Here is a 16,673-nt window from a genome sequence, read left to right as displayed (position 1 = left end):
TGCCCTGCTGTACAATGTGGTGTTAGCAACAGGCCTGAATGATTAGCACACGCCTGAATGATGTCACTGCACTGCAGCCTTTTCCACCTGCATGTGTGTTGCTTTCTTTCTGCAGCTATTTCTTTGTGAGCGCCAAAGGTTTTTTTTCCCCCTGAATCACATGAAATTGATTTCTTCCTGAACCAGCTCTTAAAATATCCTGTCCTCTCTATAGCATTGTGGCCTCCACTATCACATTCTTCCCCTATAAACCTTTATTTTTCAAGAACGTGTTCTAGTTAAATAGCTCAGCTGCAGTTCTTTATAAAAAAAATATTCCATAGCAGACACAATTCACTGTTTACTTTGTATGTTCATTGGATAATGGTACATTTTGAAAGTCTCACTAAATGTAGTGCTAGGTCTACAGTACAATGGGACTTGTGTGACTTCAGAATCCAAACGTTAGTCTTACTGTATATGCTAAACATAGCATATATATATATATATATATATATATATATAGCACGCTATCTGCTAAAACATGGGCCTCCTCTGTATTTCTCTTTCGATTATCTCATTTATTGCACCTGTTCTTTCCCTCTGTTGCCATGGACTCTGCCTGCCTCTGCCTGGCATGCGCCCCAATTCACAGCCTGGCTGCCATGTCCGCTTGCGCGACTAGCCCGTCCGCGTACGCGCCGGTGTTTGCCGCCGCCACCGCCGCCTCGGCCCGGCTGCAGCACCAGAAAGCCGTGTCGCTCTCGGCCTCGGGCCACTGCGGCCGAGCCGCGCCGCCGCCCGCCAACAGCGGGGCGAACGTCTTCAGGCCCAAGTAAGGCGCAAAAAAGGGCCCAGCGTCTGTCTCTCTAACCCGAGTCCGCCCCCCCCGCTTTCTAATCCGTGTGCTGCCACCTCTTCTGACCTTTGATCTGTGGGTGCTGCACGCCCACATCAACGGTATTTGTTTCTAGCCTTCGACAACCTACCGCTCATCCCCTTAGCCACGCCCATCTTTTATCCGGGGAGCTCTGGCTGTCAGTCATCCTGGTGGCTCCGCCCCCACATTTTCAAGAATCCAGTTTTTTTTTTCATCGTGGGCTCTCGTGTCTAACAAAGACATTTCTTTTTTATTCAACAGAAAACCCTCCATTAGGTTTCTGCCACTAACTCCAGAAGTGTCTTTTCTTAAACTAACAGTGGTGTTATCTGCATATATTAATCTGTATTAACATCACCTATGTAGATATAACTAATTACAGCAGCCTAGTTTCCATATGGAAATCAAGTCGATACTAAACAACAGTATAATTAACGCAATCACTTGGGTGTCTAGAAAGTGTTCCATCTCAGCTGTTATTATTGTATGTATGTGCGGCAAAATGATCCTGTGGTAAGATGTTTTTTTTTTTCATTTCTCACTAAACAACTGAACTCTAATGCTAGATTTTATTTTTAAAACGGTGATGCCAAACTGCGATGTTATACATTATTTAGCACCTCAGTGGATTGACGTTGTTAGGAAGTCATGTGTGACTTGAGAGAACCACACATAGGCGGTACATGGTACAGTGTTGCAAAATGTGGGAATTTTTCTGTGAGTTCTGCGGAGGAGTAAAGTGGGCCTGTTTTCAGGAAGTTGCAGTGAAAGTTGAAACTTTCTAGTCCACATGCACACACAGTGCCTGGATGCGTTCCTGCTGCAAGACATGGTACCGCATCCCAAGTGGGATTTTTTCTATGTGCAAAACACTGTTGCCGTTCACCCCAGCAAATAGTATTATTTTCTCCAATGCTCAAGCAGTCCTTTGTTATTGTGAGGACAGTGCTTTGTGTCTGGGCTGAGGCTGGTATTGAGGACACTGCTTTAGAGAAGCCGGTTCTTCCGGCCCTGTGGCCCAGGCCCGTATGTGCGGCATTAGGCCTGTCCGTGACCCGCCCTTCCCCACCCCCCCTCTCCCAGCACGGCGGGGACGGCCGGCCAGCGGAACCCGGTGGCGTCCACCCACAGCATCAGCAGCGCCACCACGCCCGACCGGCTCCGCTTCCCGCGCGGCACGGCCAGCCGCAGCACCTTCCACGGCGGCCAGCTGCGGGAGCGCCGCACCGCCACCTACAACGGCCCGCCCGCCTCGCCCACCCTCTCGCACGACGCCACGCCCCTCTCGCAGACCCGAAGCCGCGGCTCCTCCAACCTCTTCAGCAAGCTCACCTCCAAGCTGACGCGCAGGTAGGCACGCTCCGCCCACGCCCGACTTCCCCCCGCACTGAGCGATCGCTCCATCCTGTATAACTGCTGTTGATTTCCAGTACAGTCCAGTAATGCACTCCTGACTGTCTCGGGGGTTTCTTCAAACCACACAGACCATAGAGCGTCTCTCTCACTTCTGTCCATGGTTTGATATCACGCATGTGATTTGAAACCTAATGCGTTATCTAGTTTTGTCTCATTATCGCTATTCTTCTTGGGGAATACCCAAATATTCAGAGATGTTTAATTTTATTTGAAATCATACTGTTTTTATTATAGAAATATATCAGCGTCACTTATCCTTAAGCTTTCCCCTAAAATCTTTGATGTGTAGTCTAAGGTATGTAACCAAGACAGGTATCATGTCCATGTTTTACTTAAATCTTTTAAAATGTTTATGTTTTTACATTTCGAATGTTCGACTACCTTATTTCTCATAACATCCTTGTAAAACGGCATTTTTACATGTGCAAATTGTTTCTTTAAGTATTGTACATATATTTATGTTCCATGTGGAACTTTTCTCAGTGAAGGGAAAAAGTTTTGTCATATTGGGGTTTTAAAACCAGAAACCTGTGACTCTCACGTAGAAACCATAGAAAGCCACCGCCTTGAGTCTACGCACCAGTGGCTATATTGTCCCAGAGCTGTGTTCAAACCGCAAAACGAATCTAGGGTTTACTAGATTGAAGTGTGAAGTGACTCTGGCCTGAAACTAGGAATCAAAATCAACTTCCTCGCCTTAAGCCACTCATTCAGTTAGCTCCTTTTTGCACCATGCTAATTCCAGCTTCCTCGTTATTTTTACCCATTTGGATTATTAGCTTCATTTTGCCTTCAGTTTTCCTTTCATCATTTTTATTGCTTTTGTTATGTTTTTGTTTCTAGAAACATGTCATTCAGGTTTACCAAAAGGTAGGACATTCAATTGGCTTTCTTGTACAATTAACCAAAAAACTTATGAGCTTTTGAAAACAACAACAACAAAAACTGGAATGATTTTATATTGCAACCCCTCTGGTTTGAGAGCTAAACACTTTGCTTGAAACTCAAGTTGCAGTGAGCACCGATCAGCTACTCGGAGTGCAATTAAGCATGCCTGCAAAAGCTGCTTTCTTCTCAACTATCAATAAAAACAATCAGCAACCAGCAAACTCTTTACTAATCACCCATGCATGCCTTTCCCCTGAGGCGAGGTCTGTGTACAGGGTCTGTTTGGATTTGTTTTCACAAAAGTGCTTACCTATTTATCACACAAGACTTATTTCAGGTAAGTTTATTTTCTGCTTGTATGTATGATGTACATGCAGTATACCGGGAAGCAGTCCCGTGCAATGTTAATTGCAATACTTTGTTTCTGCCTTGTAGATCTTTCATGGCAGCACAAGCTGTAATGTTTTGGAGCTGCTTGTGGAATGGGGAAGTGGAAGTGAGATTTCAGTGTGCCCTGCTCTGTTATTGTGTCGTAGTGAGAAATAGATTTGGTTTCAGCACCCATAAACAGGCATTCTTCAGCTTTAGCCGTTTTGACTAGCAGTCCTTGAGAGTTTTTGAACAGCAGCTCTTAATGGATTAAGAGGAAACTTTAGATTTCTGCCAGCCCTCCTCATTGAGGTTTTTTTTTTTTTTTTGGGTTTGGTGGTGGGGGGGTTCTTTCTTTTGAATATTTGGACTCAAAGCTATGGTGCCATGGCATTATTATGCATGGGAGATTGCATGGTCTGAGTTGGCAATAGAGGACACATGTAGTGCAGATTATCAGCCTTAGAGAAGCCATTATTTATTGCATTTGGGCATCACAGTAACATTAGCACAACATGCATTACGCAGCAAGCAAGCATTTGCAGTGCGATGCTAGTCTAAACCACAACCCATGTCCCCAGGAGGCTTTTCATAGGTCTATAGCAGTTTAACAATTGGCATTATTAGAAAAGGATTGGAAGAGTTGGTTTCTACCACAGTTCTGTTTCTGGTTCCAATGTAGTGCTGTGGAGACATCAGGAGTGTCTCTGTGTCTCTGTCTCCTTGATCTGTGTCAGTGTGTGACAGACATGGTAATAAACTCTTGGTTATGTAATTCAGGCCACGACTTCGGGCACTCAGTTTGGCAACAGAATGACATGTCAGTTGAAAGAGGTACATTGCAAGAAGGTACTCAGGTATTGAGACCCGTCTCCTTCCTGCCTGTCTTCTGGGTTCTGGTGCTCTTTGGGTACCTGCGCCAGCCCTATAACTCCGGTCCCCGAATTTTCCTGCCCCCACCTCAGCCTCTGGACTGCTCAGCGCTCTTTCTGTAACCCTCGTCTGGGTGAAACTTCAGATTTGGTGTGAAACTCCTCAGGCAGTTAGGGCCAGGTCTCCAGTATGGAGTTTTAATACAGTTTTCCTTTTGATGTACTTTTCTCTTAGGAATGTTTACAAAGTTGCAGCAAAAGCAAACCTTACACTCGCTGTAAATGAGTGAAAATCCCAGTCCATGTCCAAATGTTCAAAGACAGAGCACTAAGAATATAAAATATCATTGTCCAGTGATGGGGGAGCAGACTTTGCTTCGCACAGAGGCAGGCTGTGGTCTCCTCACCGACGTCACCATCTTATCTGTGCACAAATCCCAGCGTCTGGTGGTCAGGAGTCTTGCGCCACATTCGTTTTTCCTGTCCATCACTCCGCACCTCTCATCCATCTCAGCTTTTTTTTTTGCTCGTGTCATTTCCACGTCGATGTCACCCAAGCCGCCTGTCAGTTGATTCTTATTCCTGCTGTGGGCAGAAGTGTGGGGGGAGACGCCCTCGATGGCCGCCCCGCTGCCACGCGCGGAACGTTGCGCAGTTGCAGAGAGCTGTTGCTGCTCTCCTATGGTTACTGCACTCGGCCTCTGCCATCTTACACAGGAACGGGCAACTCCAACGCGAGCACCCGCATCCCAAAGGCCGTGTTCCCTCCACCGTCGCTGCAGAGATCCTTAAGATCACACTGCGCAGCGCTAATCTCAGATTCCAGTGGTACGCAGTCGAGGCTTTTTTTAATAAGCGGTGGAAGGTGTTTAAACTGGTGTTGAGTCCTGGTGCTCAGACAGCCATGGTCAGCTGTGCTCCACAGGCATTCTCTCACCCGCTAAGTGTACTGCAGTGATGCTGTTCACCTGTTTGTGCAGTTTACTTTTCCACTCTTCCTCTCCTTAGGGTCACTATTGACCCAACCAAACGACAGACCGCCAACAAATCAGGGCCTGCCAACCCCCCTGCCCCTGGAGCAAAGACTCTTAGTAAGTCTTCAGTCCACCAGCCTGTCCTCCTCTTGACATTTGTTTTCTGTGAACATGTCTTACATCAAGAATTTTTTATGTTCTTTTTTGTTTTTATTTTGTTATATCAATAAAACCAACCCTTTTTTTCAGAATCCATCTTTTCTTGCAGATTCAGGAGCGGAAGATATAGAAAGTTGTAGAAAATCGGAGATGGAGAAATAGAGTAAGGTGCTAGGGCTTTGTGGTTCCCCCTGCTGTTTTGCAGAGAGACTGACCCCATGGACAGACAGACAGACAGACAGACGGACAGACAAACGCGGGCACACACGAGACATGAACGCATAGGCACAGTGACCGTGACCCTTGCCTGCCCCAACTCTGCCTGCACTCATACAACCAGAAGCCCCCGCCCTCCCCCGGGCCCCCTGTCACAAATGGGGTCCTGGTGCATCACCCCCATATCCTGTATCCCTATTCATCCAGCTGGTTGACTTGAGAATGTTGCGCAAGTCGCCAGCCTCTTCAGGAGCCCTTGGCATCTCTGTGTCAGGTGCTGGGCCTTGGACAGATGGAGGGTAGATTCCCCTCCATGATGTGTTGAATGCCGGCCCTGGTACTGATTTTCAAGGCTCTCTTTCCCATGAGAGCTGTGGCCAGGTCGGACGGGGATGCGAGGTGGAAGGTTGAACGTCTGCCCATCGTGCCCCACAGTCGCCGCTGAAAACCGCCACCGTTTCCCTCACAGTCCAGGTGGAAGCTTGACCTTTCGCGGGCTTCCCCAGCTCTGGTAGCGAACCACATCACGGACTGTGAGCCTCAGAAATAGATTTTAGCATGATTAACCTCAGGCCTGAAGCATCTGCTTCTGCACCTTCTGTGGTCTGACTGGTTCCTATGACACTCGAGTCATCAGCATGATATACCAGCCAGCTGCCTTCTCATTTTGAGCTGCTGCAGAATTCACGTAATGCAAGCACTTGGAGCGACTGCTCTCTCCTCTTTCCCATTCCACACCAGTCTGTTTCTGTTTCTCTCCAGGACCAGAAGAGGTGGACATTAGACCCTGCTTAAGTCAGACACCTTTTTGCATTCTGCTTCTTTGCAAGCCTGTTAATTTTCCGCACAGGAGTTTTCTGTGCTGTGCCTTGAAACGGCAAGTGCTGCTGCTGGTTATGATCGTTAATGCAGTTTGCCTGGAAAAAACAGTTTTCCACATTGTTTCAGTGCCGGTCAAATGAAATGTGAATACTGTAGATGGTCCCATTAGCAAGTCGAGTCGAGACACCACCAGGCTCTTGCTATAGAACCTCTTACCTTTCCGAAAGCCTCAGCCTGACTGACACCAGTCTGCAGTGTCTCCTTGTTTCCGCCATATCTGGTCTTCAGCCTACCAGGCTGACCCCAGAGTTCTGCCTTGTATCTTCATGCCCCGCCCAATGAGCACCAGCATTGCTCCCCCACCCCCTCTGTTTGAGCCTCTGACACCCCCTTACTCGAATAGTGCGGACTGCATGAGCCCCCGGACCTTCTGGTGTCAAGTGTTGTATCTGCATGCCAGTGACCGTGTGTGTTTGAATTCTTTCTTTGTGAAAGCGTACGTGTCTGTAAATCTGGTGTGTGCACACACAGACGCATGCACACACACACTCGCGTGTCGGCACGCCACTGTCTGGCCCCTCCAGCCTTCACAGAGTGTGCCCTTTCTGGTCTTTGCTCACACACTCGTTGTTTTCTGTTGATTTTTTTGGTTAAAGAAGCAAGAAAGTGACTGCCAGCAAGACAAGTGCTACTGTTTTTTAGTCTGCAGTCTGCATGTGGAAATTAAAGCCAGGAAGTTCAAGCGAGACATTTTCTCTGTGCTAGCGTAATTCAGGATATTGTATTTATTCTGCTGCTCATCAACATTTCTTGTTTCCTCTGTTTTAATTTAAATGCATGCCTGATTTTTAGAGCTGTGCTGAACTTTCCACTATATCACAGCCAATGTGGGCCATAATGGGGGTGATGGTGAGCTCCTAAATACTGGCTGATGGCTTTCTTGGTTTTATAACTGTATATGTGTATATGCTGTCATCTCTCTCTCTTCTCTCCCTCTCTTATTGTTGTATCTATTCTGAGTTAATAGTGTCAAATGTTTTTATTTTTCTGCTTTTAATGGAATAAAAGATCTGTGTGTTTCTCTTTTGCCTCCCCCGGCCCTCTCCTTGGTGGTTCTGTCTGTAATAAAGAGTCCCACCAGAGTTTGAGAGAAACGGGAGATTTGAGGGCTCAAGGTGAGATGAGCTCAGCTGACTCTTATGATCTGTCTGTCATGTGACATGCTTCCCTCTCCACTTTCCCCCGTCACCGATCACCCACTGCCATTTTTTCTGTGTCAGGCGTCTTTAAAGACATGGACAACTTGGGCACTTCCTGGAGCAATCCTGGTTGTCCATAGCACACTGTCATTTGAGTTTGTGTTCAACTTCAAATGAGTCTAGTAATTTTTAATTTAATATTGGAAGGTCCTCCATTAGCGCAGTGAAAATTAAGCATCATTCAGTATTTTCATCTTAATCTTACACTGCCTTGTTTTAATGATTATTTTATTTTACAGTAGGAGTTGTGAGTATTTTGACCTCTGCTTTCTCATACTGTGGCCTTCAAACCCCCTTCCTCAGGATTTTATTTAAAGTTAAATGTACATGAGTGGTGTCAGCAGAGGGCAGTATTTAGCAGCAGGAAGAGCAGTGAAACAGTTCCTGAGCTCTGCAGACACCTTGTGGCTAACGTTGGGAATAGCTGTTTAAGGAGTAACCTGCAGTACATATTTATTGAAATCCTTTAAGAGCAAGCTGTTGGTCTTGCAATATTATCCTCAGGGAAGTATGATATCACGTGTTGTCATGTGTGAGTGATGCATGTTCCATGCTGGTATCTTGTGTCTCACATGGTCAGCTGTTCCTCTCCTGTCCCAGTTCTACATCATCCTATTTTTTTGTGATTTGAGCTTCCTTGTAATTTGCCTGCTTTCATCTGCTTGTTTTCTGCTTGAGAGCTTGCATGTTTCAACAGTGAAATGCATGTCGTTCATTCACAGTCTGTCCCTGTATTGTCATTTGCATAGTCATGTGACATCTTTTTCATGAAGGGGAACAAGGGAACACCATGAATGCAACCACGTGTCAGGTCATCTAATTTCCATAAGCACAGAGCACAGGAGCGCACTAAATAAACTAAGATACCAACTGATTAATCGAAATTGCATGCAAAAAAATATATAACATGTCAACACATGCACACCCACACACACACACGCACACTCACATAACCATCACTTAAGACAGGACACACAGATTTGCTCTGCCTGTTAACCTGCTTGGTCTGTCTTTTTTCCTTGTAGTCGCAATGTATCTGGGGATCAAAAAGATGAAAACAAAGACAGCAAACCCCGCTCCCTCCGATTTACCTGGAGTATGAAGACCACCAGCTCCATGGAGCCCAGCGACATAATGCGGGAGATCCGCAAGGTCCTGGACGCCAATAACTGTGACTACGAACAGCGGGAACGCTTCTTGCTGCTCTGCGTCCATGGGGATGGCCATGCAGAGAGCCTGGTCCAATGGGAGATGGAGGTTTGCAAGTTGCCCCGCCTCTCGCTCAATGGCGTGCGCTTCAAGCGGATATCAGGAACATCCATTGCTTTTAAGAACATAGCTTCCAAAATTGCCAATGAATTAAAATTGTAAAAAGTACAGTAAAGGAAAAAAAACATAAAACAAGCATAATTAAGCTGTACATTCTTTAAAAGTAGCAGTTTCATAAAATTGTTTCTCCAAAACACTCACAAAGTATGTATTGATAATAATGTATAGAATAATGCTTTAGGCAATAATTTCGTGCATCTTTGAAATTGTATTATTATTGCTATTATTATTGTTGTTGATATGGCAAGAGTTGTTGAGCTGCTGCAGAAGATATGATGGACATTCAGATTGAAGAATTTGCCCTTTTTTACTGGAACTGCACTACAGCATTTAGTAGCCCATGGCCTCCAGCAGAGCACCCACTCTTGTAGTTCTCTGTGATATTCCGTAGGGGTTAAAATCTGTTTAAGAGATGGCTGAGAGCTCTGGGTGAGGGTGGGGATGGTCCTAGACTTGCTGATAGAACCGTGGATCAGAGGAGAGATTCATCATACAGTCCAATCTGTAGGATTGGAAACAGCCACAGCACCAGGCCAATTGCTGGGGAACTGTGCCGAATTCAGGGCACCCTAAACTCTTGTCGGTCTGTTACTTGGAGACATGGAGAACTTGAATGCTTCTGCCTAGAGAAATGGCCTCGAGGTATTTATTGCACAGAAATTCTGATTAGAACCGTTACTGGTGTTTTGGCAAGGTAGTCACAGAGATATGTTTGTTACCTTGTCTTCCAGCAGTTATGGTTGGTGATTCTGTCGCACTGAACAGGTTAGTATTATCGCTCAAAGAATCAAACCCGGATATGATGCTGCTGCTCCTGAAGCCACCTGTATTTGATCGGCCTGGGGTGTAAAGTCCATTGTGAAGCTATGAATTATGGGTATTCAACAAGTTTCTCTGACCTCGAGGAAACAATCTTAGCCAAGCTGTAGACACCTCCCTTTTTTTGTTTAATCTCCAGAGCTGGTCCTAATGCCATCTATAGTATTATCCAGCACAAGGACAGAGTTGGATGTGGTTTACCATTCTGAAAGCATTCAAATGTCATATTATTTATTTGTTTTTTTTATTATTTCGTCAAGACACCTTCCCCCAAGAAGTTCAGCACTGTTTTTGAATGTAAATAATGTAACTTAGTTTTGCAACAACTGCATATTGTTATACTTTTTTCCTTTTTTAAAGTCCTGTCATGAGTCAGGAATTATGGAATTAATGCAACTTGTCACCAGGTAAGGTTCACCATTGTCTCCATTAAAACATCCTAAAATCTGTACGCCTCAGTGTCTGTTTGACTGGATGAATAGCTCATGCAGAGTGGTGTTGTATTTGCTATACATAGTTATGTTGTAACACCCAAAAATGTCCATGTTTTTAAATGTAAATGATGCAAATGGAGTGTTATCAAAGCAAATGATTAATATCATTTTTCAATTATTGCACATCTGAGAATACCCTTCCCGATTCAATTGATATTGACAATACAATTTTGAATTATTGTCACGGTGACCTTCTCCATTCAAGTTTTCAATTTTCCAACTCATTTGGAAAAACACTGAGCTTGAATGTTATGAATGGTTTCTACGTGTGCACAATGCAGATAAACTCTCCTCATTTGCACAAGTGCTACTTTGCATCTCAGCCATTACATTTTCACCTTGGTCTCTTTGGAAAAACGATATGAAGATGTCACCCGTGGTGACATACATCCTGATTATTTGTATGGGGGTGTTTTGGGGGTGATTATATAAAATATAAAATCATTTTTTGTTTATTTAACCGGTAAGACCCCATTGAGATGAAAATCTCTTTTACAAGGGGGATGTCACATTATAAAACACTAAGTTGCAAAGACAAAGAGAACTAACAATCAAAATGACCACAGTATTGATGAGACAGCTATACAGAGATAATATGGTTGCTTCATAATGAAAGTCTCATCTGTCAGAATAGAATGGTTGTCGAACTATAGATCCTTTGTTCTGTCAATTGATGAGTGTTGTTTCAAGGTTAAATTTTTAAATATATTTTTAAAAATTGATAGGTATTTCAATAACAAAATAACCGATGACTGCAACCCTAGTGGTAAACAGCTAAATTTAACCAATACAGAGCATGAAATTATGTTTATCTGTGAGGAACTGACACAAATTGTATGCACAAACCAACATAACATCGCTGTGCCATCGGAACCCGGTGGAATGTGCATGTGTGTTGTGTCCATTGGGAAAGAAAGTGAAGCAAATGCTGATTCTTTTGTATTTATGTTAATATGTCACTAAAAGCAAGTTGCAGTAGTCATTTTTTCCATTATATTTTTGGTTACATTTCTTGTGATGGATATATGCTGCTAATCAATATTTTGTTCATGAAAAATGAACAATTACGATGTATACAAGTGCGCTCAAATGCATGTTATAACCTCAAATTCTTTGACTATGTTGATAGGCAAGGGCAAATAAGCAGCATGGGTGGTGTTTTCCCCCTCAAGTGTGTGTATGAATGAGTTCAACTGATTCCACAAGCCAAGAAATTTATTTAATGTAAGATACATCCTCAAGAACAATTCAGTACTGTGTAGATACAAGTATTCTTGACAACACTGAAGGAAGAGTTGTCCAGTGTAGATCTCTAACACTCAGCAGTTAAGGATTCCCCAATTTAAATAAAACATTTTGTAATTATAAATTACTAATTAAATAATAATAAAAAAAACATTTAAACATACGTTAAGTGGATGGGTAAGTGTCAGGCATTGCATTTTACTTCTGGACAGGCATGAGGTCATCAATGGGCCCGCCCTTCTCTAGGCACTTTTCCATGTCCACCATCAGTTTGACTCCATCCACCACCATCTGCACCAGCTCCACTTCAGAGAAGCCCAAGCGGTCAGCATTAGAGATGTCAAAGATCCCGCCCACAGCTGCAGTGTCCACACCACCTGACAATTCATGAAAGAAATGGATAGATGACAACAATCCACGCCAAGGAAAAGATTATAGACTGTTATTTCCTGTGAGCCTTACTTTTTATCCTCAGGAATTAAGTCTCTTCAAAAAGATGCAAATCAGTTAAAATACACTCAAGATCCACTATGCTGACACATGCTGTCAATAGAACACATGGATCAAAGTGGGGTGCATACTGTACCTGTTCCACGTTTCTGAAGCCTTAGTCTCTTCAGAATATCCTCAAATTTGTCATGTTTGCTGAGGTTGGGGAGCTTGACGTGGACTCCACCACGTAGGCCAGTGCCCAGGTTAGAGGGGCAGGTCAGCACATAGCCCAAGTGCTCGTTCCACATGAAAGGACATCCCTTCTGTTTGAACAGGGCCTCAATCTGCAAAGGTGTAAAAGGATGTTTACAGGCAACACTATCAAAACAGTCCCATTAGGAGATAAGAAGTCTGTGCTTCCCAGTTACCTTGGTTAAGCCAGTGCAGAAGCGGGTGAAGACCTCCCTCATGTTCCCACCTGTCTGCATGGAAATGACTCGTAGGTGATCTTCCTCATTGACCCAGACCAAAAAAGTCTTGTTGTCATTGTGCCTTTGGAGAGAAAAAACAGACGGGAGACATATTCCCTACGTTATTATTTAGCTAAAGTCTAGATCTAACAGGATGACATGTTGGCTTCAAGTAAGTCAATGTATAAATAAGTAAATGTATCCAAGAGTTCTAATGCACTTTTGACATTATAATGCTTTGTAATTGAGGATGTCTGACATACAAATGAACAAATTCATGAAGAAATTATTAAAATGATAAAATTGTGATCTTCTCATAACAAAATTCAAGCAGATGTACAATTCTCTTTGTTTTGTCAGTGATCAATATTTTGTAATAAAGCATAAATAACCGTCCCTTTGGAATGCAAATGTGGGCCGCATGCTACCCAGTTACAGAGCCAGACATGGTTGTGAGACAGAGCATGAAGATTGCAGAATATGAATTTTCTCACCAGATTCCCCGGCCATCAGGCCAATCACGGGCCATCCCAGCAGAGAGCAACAAGGGAGAGACTGGCTTATCAAATAGGAAGTGGTCATCGATCAGCTGCTGCTGCTCTTCGTCTGTCATGTTCTTCAGAGCATAGTATTTGCCTTTCAGGTCCCCATCTAATGAACTCAATGCTTAGGACAGGATGAACATTTCATAGTTAGAGATTCCATGTATAACACAAAAGGAGAATAATTTTTTCACAATTAACACAGAATTGACATCAAAATTCCAATGGCAAGATTCCCACAGATTCTCAGACAGGTGTACCTTCAATGGAGAGTTTCTCAATAGCACGCCGCTCTCCACGGCTGCAGTGAGGAGGCAGGCAGAACCCACGGATGCTCCTGCCAGTGCGGACTCGGCAGCTCAGGACATAGTTGGGGTCCAGGTCATCCCCACCCTGGGCAAAGTAAAATCAGAGGTAAGCGGAGGCCTCATTAAGAGAGATGTACAGCTGGGAACCATCACTTCAAATAAGCAGAAATGGTACCTTCAGGTTGTCAGGCTTCAGGTCAGTCTTGTGTTTGTCTGAGGGCTTGTATCCTCCATGTCTGTCTTCAATTATAGGGTCCAGCAGATCCTGGAAGACTTCATAGGTCTCCTCGTCTCCAGCCACACAGCCCACTGTCATGATGAATGGGTGGCCTGGAGAAGACAAAACCACAGAGGCAGAAATGTCAAATCAAGAGCAGAGGTCTTCAAATGCAGTCTGATCTCACCATACACTTTCACTTATTCCAGCAAATTAATAAAATATATCAAGAGTAAAGAGTAGAGGTCTTCACATCCACCTCACATACTTTCACTTTATCCAATTAAAGATCAATACAACCAAGTGCTGGCATTAGCACTACAGCTTGATGTTCAGACAAGTTTTACCAGGGTTATCCACTCCTGTCTGAATGACACCATCTACAGTGAACCCATTGGGTGTTGATTTGTCTCGCAGTTTCTTGTACATGTCCAAGGTTAAGACTTTGGCCATGTGATTGTTGTGCTGACTCAGGTCGGGATACTCCTCCTCAGCAGACAGCTTCTTGATTGACAGTGTAGCCATTGAAATAGTACTAAAACAAACGAACAAATAAATAATTAATTGTAAATAAAAGGTCTATCCTCTTTCAGCCTTAGTGATACCACACCATAATGTGTTTGTTTTCCAAGTGCTCATTTCTTGGCTAACGTTTGAATAGCTAGCGACACAAAAAATGGTTGGTATGAGGTTTGGATAGAATGGGATTAGAAACAATGTCAGTACTGTTACTTTAGTGTGGATTGATGTAGCTATGTCACTTCACATTTCATATCCAGATAACTAGATGTAACTAGATGTTAAATGTCCACGCAAATTATCATGGCAAAATCAGTTTCAAATATGTCAGTTCGATGTAAGGTTGCCAGAGACGGCCGGTTTTCGACCGGAATGTCTGCTCTGTGGTCCGGACCCAATGAACTGTGATGATGTGAGGCCTAATGTCAGTTAACAATGTAGACTGGTATCCCGCACATCGATCGTAGGAAAAATTTGCTCAACCAGCGTTTTAAAGTAGGCTAGTCTAAACGTTGGCTAGCCAAACCGAACCCTTTGCACGACACTTATTTAGTAGCTTCCTAATTTAAAGCCACCTATTTAAACATTGCAAGATGGCTACCTAGGTAAGTAACTAGCTAATTCCGTATGGGTAACTGAATATACAGCGTAAACATAGCTAGCTAATTTAGATGATACCTATAAACCATATAGCTATGGTAGGTGCTAAGTTATCTGACTAAAATAATGACTGTTGCGAATTCACAAGATGTCTAAAAGAATTGAGCTAACTTACATATTTTCCATTTTAGCTGTAACAGTTGGTGTGTCTCTCCGAAGTTAACAGTTAACGTTTCCTTGCTGCTGATGTTTAATTGATTCAAAAATGTTTGTTGTACAGCTAGAAATATACGTTATTTATCGTTACATTAACCGTTAAGTAGAATGTTAGTTTCAAATTAAAAAACAACTACAAATGATGCGATTTATGAGCCTTCCATGTCTGTGTGAACTACAATTAAATGGCCATCGATCATAATTCGACTGCAACTTGTTGCATCGTTAATAAACGAACTTTCCTGACCCTGCCCTTTATTGAGCCTGTATCATTGTTACAGTTTTCACATACCGTAAGTAGTTTATCGTAGAATTTAAAAGGACACGCATTCTTTTCAGCAATACCATTTTTTCGCTTAGAAAATAATAGATTAATCGCATATCCTATCAGTTTCTTGAATGCACCATATGACACATCTATAAGCCTATTTAGCCTACAGATCCAACATAATAACAAATAATGGTTACAATAAAATTGACGAAGGAGGGATCACCAGCTATGTTTGCAATAAAGTAAATTAAATAGATGAAAACATAGAGAAGCCTTACATGTTTTCCATCGTGTAGGCTAGATCTGTGGCTCCGTAACTGAAGTGCTTGTTTCCTTCGCATGGAGACCACTCAAAAAGAACCGTTATAAAACTAAGCACTTAATTTTAAAATTAAATAACGATAATGCAAATGATGCAGAAAAGATTATTTTGTAGGTGGGCCCGCGTTGCTGTAGCCTACTGCTAAGTTATTTTGTTTCCACTGATTGGCTTTCTGTACCTTTTCAATAGCAAAACATGTTTAATTGCTTGTCATAAAACGTTACGTTAATTGACTTGTTAATTAGTATGAGAAATGGACTTTTAACAAAAAAAGAGAAAATTCTCTCGTCCCTGGTTCATTTGTGCTATTAGAAATGCAATGCGTTGGCCTATTCGCATTGGCTAACTAAAGTTGTCTAAAAGGTTTATTATAGTCTAAAGATAAAAAAATTCGGTTATATTGTCACCGAGGGACGTTCAGGAAATATGTTGATATGCTGATAGTTTTCACAAAAATAGCCTATAATAGGCTACGCAATGAATCCTGTGCGGGTCAAGAAAGGATTTCTATTATGCCACAAAGTGGTGCTATTGAGCTTCATTACAATCAGTGTAGGACAACTCCCTTGTCTTTGTTTGGCATCCACAGAAATGACTATATCTACTATGTAATGAGTGAACAAATACTAAAAATATTTTCTTTTTTTTTGGGGGGGGGGGGGGGGGGGGGGTCATGGTTTTCATGGAAACAGCTCCAGGTTGGCGTTGGTTATCTTGAAGGACAGTAAATCAATCATGTGCCATGGTCTCTTTGAAAAAGTAAACTTCATCATGCAGAAAAGTCCTATGCCTTGGCCAAGCGAATGAAGTTTCTGATTTGTTCAGCTAAGTTGGTTTGAAGAGAACAATGTTACCCTGTGGTGCTAAGCTGCAAAATTGAAACACACTTCAGGAGGTTAAAGGTAATACATCTGAACATTAAATCAAGTATTTTGCCATCAAAGCAGACACCCAAACAACCAGGACATGGTTTATAAAGGAAATACAATGTATCTCTTGATTAATATTCTACTGATAATATGTATGTAAATCTACAATCAACTGTGGTGTCCTTC

At 43.0% G+C, this 16,673-nt stretch overlaps 2 protein-coding genes across 24 annotated transcripts in view; one reads left to right on the top strand and one right to left on the bottom strand.

Moving 5' to 3' along the window:
• The window catches only part of mark3a (MAP/microtubule affinity-regulating kinase 3a), a 53,686-nt gene extending 43,253 nt beyond the window's left edge, over positions 1-10,433 (top strand). For 4 of the 22 annotated variants that reach the window (XM_035380943.1, XM_035380962.1, XM_035380919.1 and 1 more), the window contains exons 15-18: positions 1,943-2,209; positions 3,119-3,145; positions 7,706-7,750; positions 8,860-10,433. In XM_035380943.1, coding sequence (XP_035236834.1) covers positions 1,943-2,209; positions 3,119-3,145; positions 7,706-7,750; positions 8,860-9,205 — 685 coding nt within the window. In that variant the 3' untranslated portion in view covers positions 9,206-10,433. The other 18 variants (XM_035381002.1, XM_035380953.1, XM_035380937.1 and 15 more) reach the window with 13 other exon arrangements.
• A 1,240-nt stretch (positions 10,434-11,673) lies between these two features.
• On the bottom strand, positions 11,674-15,757 carry LOC118207497 (creatine kinase, testis isozyme). Of its 2 annotated transcripts, XM_035381141.1 has the most exons (8): positions 14,985-15,264; positions 14,038-14,225; positions 13,649-13,803; positions 13,426-13,558; positions 13,118-13,289; positions 12,582-12,705; positions 12,308-12,497; positions 11,674-12,098 (listed from the first exon to the last, which is right to left on the bottom strand). In XM_035381141.1, exons 1-8 carry the CDS (start codon positions 14,993-14,995, stop codon positions 11,920-11,922), a joined length of 1,152 nt encoding a protein of 383 aa, XP_035237032.1. In that variant the 5' UTR covers positions 14,996-15,264; the 3' UTR covers positions 11,674-11,919. The 2 variants fall into 2 exon arrangements, with proteins under 2 accessions (XP_035237032.1, XP_035237041.1); XM_035381150.1 differs by lacking the exons at positions 14,038-14,225; positions 14,985-15,264 and adding an exon at positions 15,575-15,757.
• Between the last annotated feature and the right edge of the window lie 916 nt (positions 15,758-16,673).

This window comes from Anguilla anguilla, chromosome 1 (assembly GCF_013347855.1).
Source record: "Anguilla anguilla isolate fAngAng1 chromosome 1, fAngAng1.pri, whole genome shotgun sequence".
Taxonomy (NCBI): domain Eukaryota; kingdom Metazoa; phylum Chordata; class Actinopteri; order Anguilliformes; family Anguillidae; genus Anguilla; species Anguilla anguilla.
The sequence above is the reverse complement of the archived record's forward strand: the minus strand, read 5'-3'. Positions and strand labels throughout refer to the sequence as shown.

Bases quoted from the DNA above. Each gene is read 5' to 3' on its own strand.
- LOC118207497 (XM_035381141.1), bottom strand. The intron at 12,706-13,117 runs GTGAGAAAATTC...TTCTCTCCAAAG, and splicing joins CCTGATGGCCGGGGAATCTG to GCACAATGACAACAAGACTT. The intron at 12,498-12,581 runs GTAACTGGGAAG...ACACCTTTGCAG, and splicing joins TCTGCACTGGCTTAACCAAG to ATTGAGGCCCTGTTCAAACA.